The 19,690-nt window shown below is 32.8% G+C and overlaps 1 protein-coding gene across 1 annotated transcript in view; it reads left to right on the top strand.

Annotated features, from left to right (window-relative positions):
• LOC117120539 (hyalin-like) overlaps nt 1-19,163 on the top strand; it is a 27,427-nt gene extending 8,264 nt beyond the window's left edge. The window contains exons 3-13 of the mRNA XM_033265557.1: nt 433-687; nt 6,988-7,251; nt 7,573-7,860; nt 9,491-9,775; nt 10,073-10,342; nt 10,591-10,878; nt 12,780-13,064; nt 13,572-13,859; nt 14,019-15,215; nt 16,848-16,975; nt 17,161-19,163. Coding sequence (XP_033121448.1) covers nt 433-687; nt 6,988-7,251; nt 7,573-7,860; nt 9,491-9,775; nt 10,073-10,342; nt 10,591-10,878; nt 12,780-13,064; nt 13,572-13,859; nt 14,019-15,215; nt 16,848-16,975; nt 17,161-17,304 — 3,692 coding nt within the window. The 3' untranslated portion in view covers nt 17,305-19,163. The remainder of the gene's footprint in view (nt 1-432; nt 688-6,987; nt 7,252-7,572; nt 7,861-9,490; nt 9,776-10,072; nt 10,343-10,590; nt 10,879-12,779; nt 13,065-13,571; nt 13,860-14,018; nt 15,216-16,847; nt 16,976-17,160) is intronic.
• Nucleotides 19,164-19,690: the final 527 nt, after the last annotated feature.

The following is a 19,690-nucleotide window of genomic DNA, read 5'->3' as shown; positions in this document are numbered from 1 at the left end:
GTCCCATAATATTTAAAACAATTGTGAAATAGAAAATGAATCCAGGAATATATGCGTAAGTTTAGATAAATATCACATTATAGAATAATACTGATATACAAAATGACTACTTATTCATCATCATCTGTATTCTGCTTACTAATAAAATACTTATACAAAGTTTAGGAATACAAATTAAAACAGCATTGCATTACCCGCAGCTTTTGGATTGGATTCAACACTCGGCTGACTAGTATGATGTAATACACACGGCTTGTTATCTGTGTAGCTTCAATTCCCACCCAAATCACTTTTTTCCCAAACTATCCTTCTCAACTGATCATTCAGTAGAATAACACGTCAGGAGGACAAAACATTATTCTCCCAACGCAAACACCTTCGAAACTAAATATGTAGATTGTTATCTGTTGGAGATTTTTTTTCTATTTCCAGAAATAGTCTGTGATGTCGGATGGTCTTCATTTCAAGGAAACTGTTATAAATATTTTTATTCTGAAGTTACTTGGCAAAAGGCCAGGACTTCGTGTCAAAGTTATGGAGCAGATTTGGCCGTGGTGAAAAATTATGCAGAGAACAACTTTATCTTCAGCCTTGCATCTCGGCAGAGTATCTGGATCGGCTTGACAGACATGGCTGAGGAGGGAGTGTTTAAATGGATTGAAACGGGCATGAATTCGGACTACAGAAGTATGAATTTATAATTGATTACCGTCACCATCATCATCATCATCATCATCATCATCATCATCATCATCATCTTTATCATTTATAACCAACATCCTCATCCTTCTCATTATTCATCAATTATTGCCATCATCATCCTTGTCCTCCCCATCATCATCCATCATTATTGTTATCCATCATCATCATCATTATTGTTAAAATGAGGATGATGACGATGAAGATTATAATGAAGATAAAAATGAGGATGAGGCTAGAATGGAGATAAGGAAGAGAATGAGGGCGAGGAGGATGATTCTCATCATTAATCATCATTATCATTATCATAACAATCACCATCGTCCCTCAACAACCATATTATCAATAATAATACTAATAATAATCATCATCATCAACCATTTGCTCATCGTCCTCATCCTCATCCTCTTCTTTATAATCTATCCCATTATCTTCTTTCTCCTCATCATCATCAACATCCTCATCCTCTTCATCAGCATCCTTATCATGAGTTTTTTTTTAAATAAGCGCAGTATTATTAATATATTTAAAAAAAGTATTTAGAAAAAGCAGATGAAAAAGGATAAAATTCAGAGAAATTGCACTGTCAGATTGATAAAAATTAAATTATTTATGTATTATTCTGTTCATATATATATATTCATTAATATGGTTATGACGCTCGCCTTGACAGCGAGAGGTCACAGGTTCGAGTCTCGCCCGGGGCATTTTATTACACAATTTCTTTATTCATTTATAGGACTACATTCGTTGAGAGCAATGCAACACTGTGTGTTATTATGTCCTTTATTTGAACACTGTATTTACTTTCTTTGATGATTTATATATACGGTAATTCAACAGTGTTAACGGAAACCCTGATATATATATATATATATATATATATATAATATAAAATAACAATAATAATAATAATAATAAATAATTAATAATACTTCAATAATACTTCAATAGGCCTATTTACGATAGTGTAATTAATGAGATAATTGTTGATTATCTCAATTGATATAGAAATATAATAGGTAGGCCTATATACCATTAATAATGATTCAGCATATTAAATCAACAATACGTCGTAAATGTAAAATTTGTTTGGTTTTTTTTTCAATAAAATTTTACCTATTTTATTCCTGTCTCTTATACGAGGCAGGCTGACCCACAACAACTATCTTTGGATCTGGAAGCTTTCTTCCGACGTTTAAGATGCCGTGAATTTTTCGCCGATTCCGACGGCAACACCACGGATAACACGGGCAATGTTACCAAATTCGAACATAAAAGTACCTGGAATCCCCCTAGGGATCGTTGCCCAGCTTTAGAAACTTTCATTCAGGCCATTGAGGAGGACGTTAAAAACCACACTCCTAGTCCAGATTTCCGCGACAATCTCACAAAAAATGAGATCGCCAATTTGCGTCAGCGTGATGATATTATCATCAAACCAGCTGATAAAGGCTCTGCCACTGTCAAATTCTATGAAGAGGAGTCCTTAAGACAACTAAACAATCCTCTTCACTATCGGAAGCTCACAGAGGACCCCACTCCGGAAATTTCTAAGGAAGTGGAAAAATCCGTATTAAAGATGGTTAAAAAAGGTTCCATCGATCCCAACATTGGACCCCATCTCATCCAGGTCGATCCGGCACCAGGACGTTTCTATGTCCTACCCAAAATCCACAAAGCAGGCCATCCTGGCAGGCCCATTATTTCGGGCAACGGTACTGCTACAGAAAAATTCTCTGAATATGTGGATGATTTATTGAGGCCATATGTTGTTGCTCTCCCCTAGTACATTCAGGACTCCACGGACTTTATCCGCAAAATTAACCAAATTTCAAATTTACCTAATAATACTGTTCTGGCTACACTTGATGTTTCGTCATTGTATACTAATATCCCTCATGACCCGTAGGAAAATAATGTATAGAATTTCTAAAGAAACCGTTCTATAAAATTTCTATAGGCTAATTCTATATGATTTTCTAAACCAGCTTTATAGAGTTTTAATAGATTTTCTACAAGGTCGCTAAAGATGTTTTGATGTAGTTTAAATAGAAATCCTGAAGAACTCCGATAGAGTTCTATAGAGTGTTCTTAGAACCTCTAAAGAAATTTTGTAGAAAAAAAAAATTCTAAGAAAAATTTATAGAATTTACATAGAGTATTTGTATAGAAAAACAAAATTTTATAAAGTTTCTTTAGAAACATTTTTATTTTCTATAGAACTACAACAATTACTATAGAACTTTTTTTATATAGAATTTTCAATAATTATATCGACTTTTATAGAATGCACATACAATTCTATAGAAAGTTAGACGAATTATATAGAAAAACTTATAGAAAATTACCATTATGAAAAAAATCTATAGAAAGTTGATAGAATTTTCATAGAAAAATACACAGGTTTCTATAAAATGTCTACAGAATTTATATATAAACATATATAAAGTTATAGAATGTTTATAGAAATAAATCAGAATTCTATAGAGTTTCTATAGGTTGATTCTATGTAATTTTCTAAAAGCTGACCTATAGAGTTGCTGTAGAAAATCTATAGGAATTCAAATGATGTCTTAATAGAATTCTATTAAAACTCTATATGGTTCTTTAGAAAGTTGATAGACTATAGATGTACAGAATTCCAACTTTCAAAAAACTTTCTTTTAATAAAATGTCTTTAGGCCTATATAAAATATCTAAGTTAACTTGTTGCAATGCCACTTTTTCTCTTCTCTTGCTTATTCCAATTGTATTGCACAGCCAGTTATGAAGTATTTATTTATAACAATCAGCTAAAACTTTATTGATATTACTTCAGATCATCACTGACAATGTTCAGCTGCCATATCTTTCAACTTGATCAACATAGAAACTTTTACCGCTGCAGCACGTCTGAGAAGATATAATTAGATTAATAGATTATAGATTTGGGGAAATTTATTATAAAAATGTAATAAAATAAACATGCAAAACTACTTTATGGCTAAGACTAAGTCTTATGACTAGCCTAGGCCTAGGGCCTAGAGGTGAAGTATAGTGTATAATAAAATAGAGACACTTACTAAAACATATCCCATATACCATAAGTTGACAAGTTGCACTGAGACTGTCAGTGTGAGGACATCACTGACCGTGGAGCTATCACTTGACACGGGTTTGGTAGTTGGCTAGAAGCCCAGTCAGTTGGCTAGGGTTTACCTATGACTAGGCCTAGCCTAGGCTAGGGCCTGCCTAGGCTGAGGTACCTTCATTTTCTTCCTTGCAAAACAATATGAATGATGAGTGTGAAACATAATACCGGATCTCGAGTACATATAGTTCGTTTTCAATCCATTAATGAACAGAAATAGTATCGCAACAAACTTGGTCATGCGTTTTGTAATTCGACCATCTCCTACACACGTATGTACTGGCCTGTACCTCTGATATTTAAAGGGCGCGTACAGCCTATTATTTTATTGTTTAGTGGCGCACTCACTCGCTTGTTGTGCCTACATGGGATATCAGTGCGCCATATTCTGCACGTAGTGAGACTCTCAGAGTCAGCTAAATTATAAACATATAAATTAGAATACAAAAGAGGCCTATGGAAAATAATATTTAATAATGGTGGTCATAAATATCAAGATTAAAACATTTCACCTTCTTACAAAAAGGCTGATTTTAGAAAGCTTTCGAACTTTGTTTTCTCGTTTTTTTTACGTGAAACGCGATGTGTTTGTTGTTTGGTTCAGAGCTACCTAATTAGTATATTCATGCTCTATTTTGATTGCTAGAAACATCAGGGAAATGGATTTATGTTTTGTGATAAAGTGCAGGCAGATGATTTTGATAAAATCCAGATAATTTTAAAATTGAAGAGTTGTTTATAATATTTTCATAAATTTATAAAATAACATTCATACAATACGGCATTTACATAGGCCTATTATTTCCTATGAAATCTGTCAACACGTTCTGTAAAACGTATATAGAATATGTATAGAATTTTGATAGAAATCCCCAATTACGATGTAAAAAAATTAATTCAATAAAAATCCATTTATAATTTTATAGAAATTGTATTATACATTCTATACTTTTATCTGTTTAATTTCTAACGACTTTCTGAACAATTTATAAAAAATCGTTCAAAATTAAATAGAAAATATAACGAGATATAGTTATTTTCTAAAAGAAAAATATGAAATTCTGTAGACATTATATTTAAAAAATCGAAAGAGAAAATATATAATTAAATCTATAAATTGTATAGAATTTAAATAGAATTCTTTCTATAACATATTTTTCTAAGCAATTTCCTATAGAATTATATTTCTATAGAACTATCTCTATAGAGAATGGATGGGGTCTTATATAGAGAAAAAAAAATCTTGGATCAATTTCCTATAGAATTATATTTCTATAGAACTATCTCTATAGAAAATGGATGGGTCTTATATAGAGAAAAAATCTTGGATCCAATTTTCTATAGAATTATATTTCTATAGAATTATCTCTATAGAGTATGGATGGGTCTTATATAGAGAAAAAAATATTGGATCAATTTTCTATAGAATTATATTTCTATAGAACTATCTCTATAGAGAATGGATAGGTTTTATATAGAGAAATAATTCTTGGATCCAATTTTCTATAGAAGTCTATAAAAACTCATAAATGTCTATAGACTTTCTATAGAATTCTATAAAACATTTTACTACGGGGAAGAAGGTGTTAATGCGTGCATTTCAAATTACAAGCAAATTCGGGGCAAAACCCCATCTAAATCACATCTCCGTGAACTTATCATGCTGATTCTGACCAATAATAACTTTATTTTCGGCGACGGTCATTACCTTCAAATTCATGGCACGGCGATGGGCACCAAAATGGCTCCATCTTTTGCTAACTTATTTATGGGACAATTTGAGGCCAATTTCCTGTCCCTACAGCCCAAGAAACCAGATGTTTGGTTTCGCTACATTGAGGATATCTTCATGATCTGGACCCATGGTGAAGATAGTTTGGATACGTTCCTATTGAACATTAATTCGGCTCATCCCACAATCAAATTCACTGCAAACAAATCCACAAGCAGTGTAGATTTTTTGGACATTACCGTGACCATGGCAAATGGTGCACTTAAAACTGATCTCTTCCGTAAACCCATGGATAAACATATGTACCTGCTCCCTAGCAGCTGTCACCCCCCGCACTGTACAAAAAACATTCCGTACAGCCAAGCATTGCGCATGAGACGTATTTGTTCTTCGGATTTAGATTTTCAGAATCGAACAGAAGAACTATCCGGACATCTCCGGAATAGAAATTATCATCGAGGACCCATTGAAAATGCTATAAAAAAAAAAAAGCAAAGGACAGACCTCGTGCTCAAACACTGACGTACAAACCACGTCAACGATCGACCAAATTGCCACTGGTCACTACCTATCACCTTAGGTTACCACCACTAAGGGCTATAATTCAGAAGCATATGCCCATTCTACAGACCACAGAACGTCTTAGGTCTGTTTTTCCGGATACACCGTTCATAGCCTATCGCAGACCACCTAACCTTCGTGATATATTATTACGATCTAAATTCAAGAAGCAAACTAACTCTTGCGACAACCGTAATTTTAGTAGTCATCTTTGTGGTTCATCATGCAAAACATACTCCTTGCTAGATAATAATTGCATTATAGGCCTATCACATAATTTTCCGACCATTACCATCCCAATGTCAATACTCAACGTTAACGTCACCAGCAAAAAGCCACGCTACTACAAAAATTTAATTAGATCATCAATTTTCAATTAATTTCGAAAATTATTGTAAATTACAACTTTGTGAGATTTAGTAAACTGTATTTTCCCATGCGAAATTCGTCTACATTTCTTTTGCAAATTGGCTTGATACTGGCCAAATCGGCCAAAGTCTATTTTTTTTTTTTATTTATGTGGCAAGCCGTATCAAATTTGTTGGCAGGCCGCAGTTGGCCCACAGGAAGCGGGCTGAAACTGGGGTATATGTGTTGAGAAAATAAAAAACAGAATAGGCCTATATTTTCTTCGTATGTCTTGCGTATTTTCTATGCATACTTTGTTCTGATAAAGTTCAAATCAACTTTTGTACCCCTCCCCCGATTCTATTTATTTAGTTAATTGAATATTGGTGATATACGTGAAGAAAATGTTTATAATTAGAACGGCCCTAACCCAAAAATAAGGTACATGTACTTAACATTATCAAAGTTTATAGAAGTGAAACGAAATATGTATAAGTATATATTTCAAAATCAGCTTTAGATGATGAAGACCCACAACTTGAAGGATGTCCAGAAGACTTAACAGTTGGTACCAACCAGGGAAAAAATTACGTTGATGCCAGATGGACGGAACCAATAGCATCCGATAATGTAGGAATTAAAACAGAAACGCAATCACATTCGCCAGGAGATAGGTTTAGACTCGTCGACGGAAAACCAACTGTTTACACTGTGCGATACTGGGTACAAGATTATAGAGCAAACGAAGCAGAATGTCTCTTCAATGTAACTGTCATTGGTAGGTTTGTTTAACTTTATGATGTAAATAAACTGGTTCATTTCAGTGATAGCATTATTTTGCATACAATTGGTAACATGCTAATAATTATACTATTATACTATAGACGATTATTGTGATATGTTCATTTGTAGCTGATATACAAGAACGCGTATATGTTTATTATTTGAATACGTTTTGTGTATAATATCTATTTGGTTAATGGGCAAGGCCTTATGAACTCTCTTCCAGTTGGCGAATACGACAGTGCAATAAAGTAAAAAGAACAGAAAATATCAATTTAAATTCTTGAAGTGCTATTTTGTCATTCTCCAATGACAGATGACGAGGCACCAGAGCTGCAATGTCCAGAGGAAACATCCAACTACTACAAAACCTTCTACGGATTTATCCACGCCTCTACTGACGAAGGAAGCCCAAATGGTACAATTACATGGACACCGTCCGTTGCTAGAGATAATAGCGAAATTCCACCTATTATCACAAATTTTCCAAACAAACCAGGTGATGTATACCCGATGAAATTGTTTCCACCGTACACGACTACTATTACTGCAACCGACAGATCGGGTAACTCAAGAGAATGCGTTTTACATTTTGCTGTTGTTGGTATGTATGCACAGACTATTTTTTTTAAATTGTGTTCATATACAAAAACCTACATCCATCATAAAGGCACACTGACTACTTAGTTGAGAAGGAATTGATAATTGTAGAGTATAGATATACAGACAGGCGTATATTCATTCATTCATTCATTCATTTAAGTAAGGAAGTGAAAGAGTGTGAATTAGTGGGGGAGTGAGAGAGTTAGTGAATGAGTGAGCAAGTAATAAAATGATAAATAAATGAATAAATAAAAAGCACTTTAAGAACATGACATGAAAAATAATATGAATAAAATAGATAAATAAATAAATAAATAATAATAAATAAATTAATAAATAAAAACTACTCTAAAAAGTTAAAAAGGTACTTAGTTAATTACGTGAAACGTTATTTGACACTATACAAAGAATAAACATGATATCTGAGAATAAAATTCACATCCAGTAGGTGTTTGAGATAGATTCTTTTACATATAACAGTAAACTATTCCAAATAATTATATATATATATATATATATAATTATATATACATATATATACATATATATATATATATATATATACCTATATACATATATCATGACAGTACGAGAGAGAATTAGAGAATTGGTGCGGGTTTAATGAATTAATGGATGAATACATTACACTATTGATAACTATTTTTAATTTTAGTAGATTTAAAGACTAAAATAATGGGTCAGTATGAGCTCTTGATGGTGCACCAGATATTATTCGGAGAGCTTCCTTTTGTCTAGTAAATAATTTAGCCTCAACGGTGGCGGACGCTGGGGGCCAGGAGGGCCATTGGCCCACCCACTTTTTCTACTGGGAGGCCTGGCACACCCATTTTTATGACTGTTCCAAGCAAAATAGTTTTTAGAACAATTTACGAACGCTGCAATGTCATTATTATTATTATTATTATTATTATTATTATTATTATTATTATTATTATTATTATTATTATATATCTATACTATTATTATTATTATTATTATTATTTATTTATTCTTATTATTATTATCATTATATTATTATTATTATTGGCTTTTCCCAGCAATACTGAGAAAAGCCTCTGACTTTTTAAACTTTTTTGTTGCATATATATTTCCTATCTTTTTGCACTGTTTTTTCTGGCCGTCACTTTGGTCACTTCCCATGCACTTTTTCTACTGGGAGGCCTGGTGCACCCACTTTTGTGACTGTTTCAAGCAAAATATTTTAAGAACATTTATTATTATTATTATTATTATTATAATTATTATTATTATTATTATTATTATTATTATTATTATTATTATTATTACTATTATTATTATTATTATTAATATTATTATTATTAATACGTAATACGGATTTGTTTATTAACCAAATAATGATTTTTCAAGTTCCTTTGATATCACTTTAGTAAATTTGAATGATAAAATACACAATGTACTTAGAAATAATGAAGTGACATGTTTCGTTGTTTTTGATTTTTAAATAAACGCTAAACTACTATTATTATATTATTTGTATTATATTTATTATTATTTTTTTAATGATTTTTTTTATTGATAACTCATGTTATTTACTGTCAATATGCTCACTGTTCAAGTAATAATTGATTGATTGATTGCTTTTTTTATAGACACTGAAGGCCCTGTTGTAACTTGTCCAACGTACTCAAACAACATGATTTCAAGCTCATCCAAATCTTCCTGGAGAGTGTTAACTGATCCGGGCTCCAGTTCTGCTCGATTGTATTGGTACCCGGCTAACGCTACGGACAACAGTGGCACTGTGGTGTCTGTTACCTCTAACTACAACCCAGGTGATGAATTTCTGGCCAGTAATGTCTCCCATCAAATAACGTACACTGCAATCGATGAAGATAACAATGTAGGAAATTGCTCATTCTTTATAACAGTTGAAGGTTTGTTAAGTTTTTGTAAGCCATTACTATTGCGAATGTTACACCTTATAGGCAATGCATAAGTTTCAGATTAAAAAAAAAATAATATTATTGTTATTGTTGTGATTATTAATAATAGCTTTCCATGGAAAAGTTACAAAAACTTAATCGAAGTCTACACTCATATGAGGCTTGGGAAGTGGACATCTTTTGGTTTGTGAAGGATTTAAACCATTGACCTTGGTATTTGAAAGCAAGTAACCCATAATAAGAACGACAATGATTACCAATAAATGAAACTTATATCGTGTTTGTTAGATATGGAGAGCCCATCAGTCGAATGTCCGTCACATCTACATTCAGAATCTGTTTTCCTATCATGGAACATTACGATCAGTGATAACGTTGGAGTCTTTCATTGGATGGCAAACGACTCCCGTGTCGTACCGTCTCATTCTACACCAAGTGACACAAAAATCACATTCCAACAAAATGGAACCTTTGTAATTGGTACAAGTTTTGTTGAATATCTGGTGACAGACATTTCTGGAAATACAAGAAAATGTTTAATTGTAATCACTGTTGAAGGTGAGAATATTAGTTAAATAGTTAGTTTTCTTTGCTAAACACCTGGCGCAGGTTCCATTCTAATATAAATAGGTAGTATAATGAAACTACAAAATAGTAACTAAAGTAGGCCTTAATTATATATAGTTTAAGGTTTAAGAATGTAAATTGCATATTTACGGTTTCGATCACTTCGGTTGTTTTTTTACTATCCCAGGCCCCACCATTGTCTGATACTAACCATAACGTTATCTTCTATCTTATTTCAGACTTGAAAAGACCGTCAATAATTTGCCCCAGTAATTTCTCTAATTACTACGATTATGTATTTGGTTTTCATCGTCTTGTTGCTGATTACGGTCGGTCATATGCAACAGTCACTTGGCCTTCCCCAGAAGTGAACGACGACAGTCAAGACCCTGTCACGTGGGAAAGTTTCCCATATAAATCAGGTGATAAGTTTCCTATTCGACAGTTTCCACCATACACTGTACAATTCACTGCAACCGATAAATCTGGCAATAATATATCCTGTTACGTATATTTTACAATAGTAGGTAAGCAAACATGGTTTATTTATATACATACATAATACATAATTTGTTTGCCATAGCAATTTCTTAATTTATATAAGCACATTCAAAGTACTATGGTATAATTCGCTATATAAAGTCCCTTTTACAATACATAATATTTTGACGTTTCTATAATCCTTACGAAATAATATGAAGACCTATAAGTTAGCTCCACCTCAAGTAGAAACAATACCACTCAATCACAATTTTTCTACACTATTCAGCAATGGATTACTTTCAATTAACATTTTGCAATGAAACGTTTACAAAGTGAATCTGTCAGTTTACATTTCATAGATTTTCAGAAAGTTCGCTGGAAAATTTGCTAATGTAATATTTTTCTAAGATAATAAATACAGTCGTGGATGGCCAGGGTTTCAATATATATATATATATATATATATATATATATATATATATATATATATATATATATATATATATATATATATATAATGAGGAAGCGAAGGTAAAAGTGACCCTTTTACTGTTGAAATAGGCCCGAAAATTTAAAACTGTTTTATGTGAAGTCATATTATGATTATATGGGTATATATAATATGTTTTAGAGAAAATATAATTGGTTAGTGGTGACAGAAATCCTTAAAATTTTTATTTACAGTGGTCAAATTTCATTGTTTTGAAGGCTTACGACAAGATACGTACTGTATGGAAAATATAAGCACAAGTTTAACTTTTTTTTTTTATCAATGATAATTGTAGCAATGACTATTTCCTCCCCGGATCGCTATGATTAAACACACACAGTGGCTACCACCAGTTTAGCTAAGATTGTACGAATTGTACACAAAATTTTGCTAAAAAGTTATTAAATTCTAGGATCTCAGGAAGTGAGTTGTTGTAATTTTACAGTATTACGTAATCATCACACAATAAAAACATTTTTTTTTCTATTTTTTATTATAGCCTATTAGTAAATGCCTGTGAAATTATTGCTATTGTTAGACCACCTATGTTGCAACACTAAGGTTACATACAGCATGAATATGGAGTCGATGTTTTATGTATACATTACCAGTCATCAAAATTAAGCTCATTGAATTTTTTTGTAAATGAAGTACATCAAGAGTGGAAATGGTTATTGCAACAATGATTAATGAAGAAAAAAACAAATTTAACTGTAACTTTTTTAATCAGTGTGCATCTTTTTAAAAGGTGTCAAAATTCCGAGGTCCAAAAAATGCTTCATTTAAGACCTGTACATTTGGTATTTGAAATATCATCTATAAAGCCCACCACTATCAAGAAACCTTTATTTACATGGATAAACTTTTAAAACCTTATCTTATACCTTTCTTTGATTATTTATATATAATTTAACAGCGTTAACGGCTATCTTGATTTATATTATATGCAACTATGTGTTTCCAGCCGTACTTACTGTGTAATAGAGTGTACCTGGCGGTATTTTGTATCTGTTCAACCATGAAGTCTCTGTGGTCTAATGGTTATGACGCTCGCCTTGACAGGGAGACGTCGCATGTCCGAATCCCGTCAGAGGCATTTTATTACACAATTTTTTTTCATTTATTTATATGACAGCATTCGTTGTGAGCTATGCTACACGATGTATCATCATGTCTATAAATTTTCTCTAGAATAATAAATAATACAGCAGCTGCCCAAGGCTTCAAAATTACCACTGTTCTGCTATGCACATGCCCACGCACATCCTATAAATTTTCTCTGGAGGTTGAGTGAACAAATTCGAATTGATTTTCAACTTCTTACACGATTGCAAGCCATTTAAATATAATCTCAATTACAATAAAAATACTCAACATGTCATAGGCCTATTGTTTTATCATCTTTATGTCCAATGAAATTATGTATTAAACTACCAGTATTTCTTTGAATTTCAGACATCGAACCACCGATTATCAATTGTCCAAAAAATATCACAAATTACCACGATACATTCTTTGGCATTGTCAGAGCTGCAATTGATCCGTTTTCCAATACAAGTACAGTAACCTGGGATCACCCTACTGTGTCTGACAACAGCGTACGTCATGTAAAGGTGACATCATCCTACCAATCCGGTGAAAGTTTCCCACCAAGATTTTATCCACCGTATGAAGTGGAGTTTACTGCTGAAGATGAGTCGGGAAACAAGAATACCTGCAAATTATACTTCCTTGTCACAGGCAAGTTCACTGATGAACAAATAAATTAAGGTTTTTCACAACATTAATGAATAAAAAATTAAGAAGACCTCAGTATGATACTTTTTCAGCTTTGGAAATAATTGTATAAAACCTTTAAAAATTGGCACGGATACCACTTTTGTTACCAAAATAAAATCTTACAATTTTTATATATTTAGTAATGAATTAATATATTCTTTGTTATTTGCAACCTTAAAACATCCATATATTATATATTTTACTGTTTTCATTGTTTTTTATTTAAATAAATGCCATGCATAAAGAGAGTGTTTTCAGTATGTGTATTTATTGAATTAAAATATACAATGACGTTACATCTTGTGATACAGACTTCAATGTCACCAAGAAAATACTAACTATAATACACAAACCTAACAGAGGGTCTGTGGTTGGATACGGCCATGAGCATTTGTTCTCATTAAAAGTATATTACAAAATCCGTTTTCCTTCACGCTCTCGGGCGAATTTATGAAATCATTCTTGCAGACAAAAATCCACCCGAGATTCAGTGCCCGAGCTTTGTTAAAGCCGATAGTCAGACTAGCATGAACAGTAGTTTAGTACGTTGGCAGATTGTTGTAAGTGATGTAGAACCTATATCGTTAATCAAAGTGAACAACAGTGCAGTGATGCCATCTCGTCTCGAACCTTTCAAAAGAAAGGTTAATTTCACAGCAACGGCTCTCCTACCGGCTGGCATCACCTATATCGAGTATGCATTTGAGGATTCATCAAGTAATGCTGCATTCTGTACTTTTCAAGTTGAAGTTTTAGGTAAACCACCATCTAGAATTTATAATTACTAATTATGCACATTATATTAAGATTCTGTGAATTAATAAGAAATCACTTGTTTAAAGGTATTTTCTAAAGTCGAATTCATCTTATTCCAATAGGTGAAATAAAACCATAGTATATTATATATTGTTTCAGAATATGTTAGTACCTTCACGTCGCCGTTTACACAAATCGTGAATAAGCAAACCGTTAAATCTGATGTTACGACTGCTTCGTCAACCTTGCCAAACGCAATCTACACTGCTTATCTTTACACCGATGAAGTTACAGACAGAAGTACTTCTCCATTAGTATCACCTACTTCATTACTATCCCAAATATCATTATCTACATCATTGTCAATGACATCCTCATCCTCGGTATATTCACCTTTATTGTCCATAACACCATCGACGTCATCATCATCATCATCATCTTCTTCGATATTTGCATCATCCTCATCGTCGTCCTCGTCGCCATCATCATCATCATCATCATCATCACTATCTTCATCATTTATAACAGCATCCTCAATAACTACACCATCACAATACTATGGCTTAGCATCTTCCTCTCCATTATTGTCTTCTTTATCATCACCAGCACCATCATCTTTATCATCATCATCATCATCATCTGCATCCTCCTCATCCTCATCATTGTCAACAACACAAAGGTCATCCTCATTACCATCAACATTGCTTTCATCTAAAAGTGTAACTGATGAAGTCGTTAACACACTGCAACACACTAATATGATAACCGAAGATGCTAACTTTAAGCACAGAACCCAAATTACTAACCAGAAAAACACTGTTCATCAATCAACTGACCCACAACTGACTGATGTTCTTCGACCAACAGACCCACAACCAACTGAGTTGACTGATAGACAATCATTTAACCAACATACAACTGCAAAACCATTCCTTTCAAGGCAGTATACTGACCATATAGATAAACGTTCAAGAAATCAACACCGAACTGTCCATCAAGAGACTACTAAACAATTTTCAACTGACTTAACACTTTCGACCAAACAACAGTCAACTGACCAAACAATACATCCACAGACACAGAACACATTACTTAACAAACTGTTGACTGCAGAAACTGTTAGTAGCCAGCGATTTACTTCTTCGGTTGACAATACAGTTTCCAGTTCGAGAAATGTAAATTCAGACCATACATTATATAAATCACTTTCAACTGCAGCAAACGAACTATCAATTTCAGATAATCTATACAGAATGACAGAAGATACTATATATAATTTTACAACTGCATCATCGCTTAAAATTGCAACGACACGGATTGTAATTGAAGCCAAAATCAACAATACGAACAGTAATGGTAAGTATCAAATTCTTCTGTACACAACTGATTTAACCTTCATGATAGGCGATTGCAAGCCTTTATTCAAAACTACGGCCTTTACGGCCCAGAAACAGACATGTTTCGATAGTTTCGATAGTACTTCAAACATTAGTGAAACAATTGTACACCTGAACTATGTCTAGGCCTACATACATATATTGGGATAACAAATAACAATACTTAGCATGATAAGAATTTGAATTAAACCGTGACTTCAAATAGAACAACATGAATCTAGCATGAATAAAGAGAAAAGTAAAATAACAATATAGCATTGAATAATGAAGAATGAAACAAATATAAAAATACAAAGGTAAAATTGACATGCTATAAGTGTTTGTTAGGCAATGGCTGTTACTGCTGGATGTGTAACGCTTCTTTTGTTTTGAGAATCTGCGTGGTGAGGGCAGAGTCCAGTATGGAAAAATAGTTTTAATTGATCAAATGTTTGCAATGATTGGAATTTTCAAGTTTGTATCCACTGTTAAGTGTACCTGCACGCGTGGTTTAAGTGACGGCTTGTCTCGTCAACAAATCTTTTTGTCATTAAACGAAACAACACATCCACTGTATGGTGGTACCTGTTAGCTATGTTCTTACACGGCTGCTATCGGTTAGCAGGATCCGGATCCTGCTAACCGTTAGCTGCCGTGCTTCCATATGAGAAAATCCCGATCCGGATACCAAAAATATGATGATCGAATCACTGGCCAATAAGAAACTGGAAATTGTAAACGTGTACGTGTGATTGGTTGATGATAAAAACGCGCTCAACTTGCTAACCGATAGCGCTTGCTAACCGTTAGCGGTATGCGGATACTGCTAACGGTTAGCGCTAACCGATCGGGCGTTCTCACGCAGGTGCTAACGGTTAGCGCTAACGGTTAGCTCCCGATCCGGATACTAGGGCTCTCGTGAGAACCAGGCTATTATTGATTTCGTACGAACTATACCTAACATACGACTGTTGGTGAGCAACAGGCAGTATCTCTACAACCTGTAAAGTTCACAAGAAACTACGAGGCACTACAAATCACACTATAGAGTACTACAGTGTTACGTCACGATAAAACGTGATACTACTCCTTTGCTGTCGTTGCAAAATGCGTTTAACCCGGCGCCATTATCGCCACTATTAAACCATTGATCCCAATTTCTAACGTAATTATTAGGATGTTGTATCTTATTTTTGTTTGTTCGATAACTAATATAATGCGAGCTTTTGTGTTTTTAGTACATTTTGATGGTAAAATATTAGATTTTAAAATGCCTATTCCAGAAAGCCTATGCAGTCATTCAGGCGTAATGAACGGTAACCTACGTCCGTTAACAACAGAGAATGCCACCTGGCGTCGTGATGACACGACTGTGGTACTCTATACGACTGTTGGTGAGCAACAGGCAGTATCTCTACAACCTATGAAGTTCACAGGAAACTACGAGGCACTACAAATCACACTATAGAGTACTGCAACTCGTATATCCCCTGTCGTGTTACCCATACTAGTAACGGATATAAGAAACTGTAACTTAATTGTAACTTAGTTTACCACCTTTTGACTAAATACAATCAACACAGCAATGTAACTGACAGGTATTTTCTTACAGGTACTGATAGTGCAACTTTGGTGATATTATGTCTGTGTTTATTTGGAGGTTTATTGTTCTTCATTAGCTTATTCATCATCATTAAAAAGAAAATGATTGATAAGTCGACGGTTAACCAACACTATTCTGTAAGTGTGTAAGACTCGAGTAAATGTGTTTGAAATTGTCATTGGTCAATTACATTGTATACAATTTAATATATCATATCACTTATATATATATATATATATATATATAAATATATATATATATTATCTATTAGTAAAATAACGTTAATAAATATATATAATACTGATTTTTTTTTATTTTATAGGATGCTAATGATTTTGATAGTGACAGGACATCAGTCAACATATGCGATTTAGAGCCCTTAAATAAAGACCCTAGTGTGACCAGAACCGGAGACGGACATTCAAACTGTGCATACATCTCAGATGTTAAGGACAGCAAATTGTAAAATTTAATCAATCAATTAATGATTTGAACTAGATAGAATGCTGTGATCTGTCATATCAAACTAAAATTATACTACAGTAGTACGGTACCTTATACTGGTTTCAAATTCTCTGATACCCGGTGTCTTCTATAAAGCTCTGTCCTCACTATCACATTATTTATGTGACAAATTTTTGTGATTTGCCAATATATGACCATGCTGGTGTCATATTACTACCAAATATGAACACATTTATTTATCACTTAAATGTATTTTTGTCATATAAAATTTGATAATGTGAACAAGGCTTAAATGTTTAGAATAACGTCAGAAGAACTATTGTTGCATGTGTTACTACGTAGTTTCATATATAAACTTTAGGCATAGGTTCATCGCCGAAAATTGTATCAGTGTAAGAAGTGTTTCTTGCAAAAACATTTTTTTTTTCTTCAGAGGTGTAGCACTTTACTTGTGTCATTTCATTATTCATACTTGTGTGTTTATGTCATGCAGCTCAAAAACCTTTTAACTCCTGACTAGGCTGAAAGAAATCATGTTAATATTTTACAAAAACTAAATATGAATTTCTGGTACATTTTGGTTGTAGTGTACGCCAACCCAACCCATCGCATTGGTTTCTTAAGCAAAATATTAATAGATTTATGTAAGCAGTGGGTATTTAGTCGGTAGAATGTTTATTCGTTTACACAGCATTTCTGTGATTATTAAGAGCGCACTCACATTCTATTAAACCTTAAAGATTGGCAAACTGATTTTATACCAAATAGTATCAGCATCAGCTAGCTCCTTGTTGTAAGAAAAAAAAAAAAAAAAAAAGATGGATCTTTAAATCATCTAACAATTTGTTCTCTTTTGTGCTGTGAACACACACACCTGTATACCATAGAATCTGTTTTTATTTTGCGAATGTGATTTTATTAACCCTTTAGTGGTTTTCAATTTTCAATTTATTTATTAAAAAAAGCGCTTTTTTGTAATATGCAATAAAAATACATTATAAACGTAAAATAAAATATCAATTCATTTAACAGTCCATGCTAACAAAACTTTTGTTTATTGTTACCTTACTGTTTAATTAAAAGCATTTACTTTCATTATAATAATGTTAAATAACATATAATAATAATAATAATAATAATAGGGCCTACAGACAGGTCCTAGTGGTTAGGTCAGTTTATTTATCCTTCACTGTACTTCAGTCAAATGATACTGGCTTGTTTAGCTCAGTTAAAATGTATATAAGTGATTGAATATACCGGTAGTTGGCTTATAATTTTACAATCAAATACTAAAAACTTCAATAAAAGCGATGCGTTTTTATACCAAAATCAAACGCTGCTAACTACAAATGAGTGCACACCGCATAAAAGTGCACCACGCGCGTTCACACTAAGCTCGACTGTTTAGAACAAAAAAAGTTACCTACTGGCTCCATAAAATAAGATTGTAAGACAGACAGCCCCTGTGGTGGACGACGAGGGTTGCTGGATGTTGGTTGGGTTGCATTAGATATGTGCGCTATATAAAACTACACTATTATTAATATTATTATTATTATTATTATTATTATTATTATTATTATTATTAAGCTTTCATTTTATATTTTATTCCATTATATATATTATTATGTAGAACATTTGTTTTTCATTTTTACATATACCGCAAATTGTTACATTTTTTACTATTTTTAGTTTCTCTCCATACAGTTGTATAATGGTAGGAACAGTTTTATTTGATAATAAATAATTTAGTTGTGAATATATTTTTTTTTAAATCTGTCGCTCCAATTTAGTTTAATGCAATATCTCTTTTATGTATAGTTTGAGGTGGAATAAAAATTGTATTAAACTCTTGAATAAATATTTTTTTAGTATATGTTACTATACTAAATTCATCGGCATTGCACGTTCATTAGGGCAATATGCATAATAATGATACTTAAAAGGCAGTCATTTGGAATATAGCTTAAATTAGTTAAGCGTATTAACTGGACTAGGTTTTTTATTACACAATTTTCTGGGATTTCAGCAGCATCTACTTTTGCTTCTATATTTTCATAATTACAATTATTTCAAAGCAAACGGACGCAAAAAAAAAACAAAAACAAAAAACAAAAAACAGGAAAGTACTCAATGAACGCCTAGGATTAAAAAACTACCGGTACGTATAATGTAAGCCTAACATCATAAATTATTGACGTTTCGCAAACACGGCGTGAATATCAACCCATATTTTAAATCAATCTAAGACAACTATATAAATTGTGAAGAAAAATGAATTTAAACGTCGTTTTTCACAAGAAAGTTAGCTGTTTCGCTAGCTTTATCTGTTGACCATGTCTCAGTGGCTTGCCATCCCAAAACCAGTCGCTAATTGTTAGACTAAG

The sequence above is a fragment of the Anneissia japonica genome, unplaced genomic scaffold (assembly GCF_011630105.1).
Source record: "Anneissia japonica isolate Jap-2015-1 unplaced genomic scaffold, ASM1163010v1 scaffold287917_len653891_cov171, whole genome shotgun sequence".
NCBI lineage: Eukaryota > Metazoa > Echinodermata > Crinoidea > Comatulida > Comatulidae > Anneissia > Anneissia japonica.
Note: the sequence above shows the minus strand (reverse complement) of the source record. Positions and strands in the feature narration are given on the sequence as shown.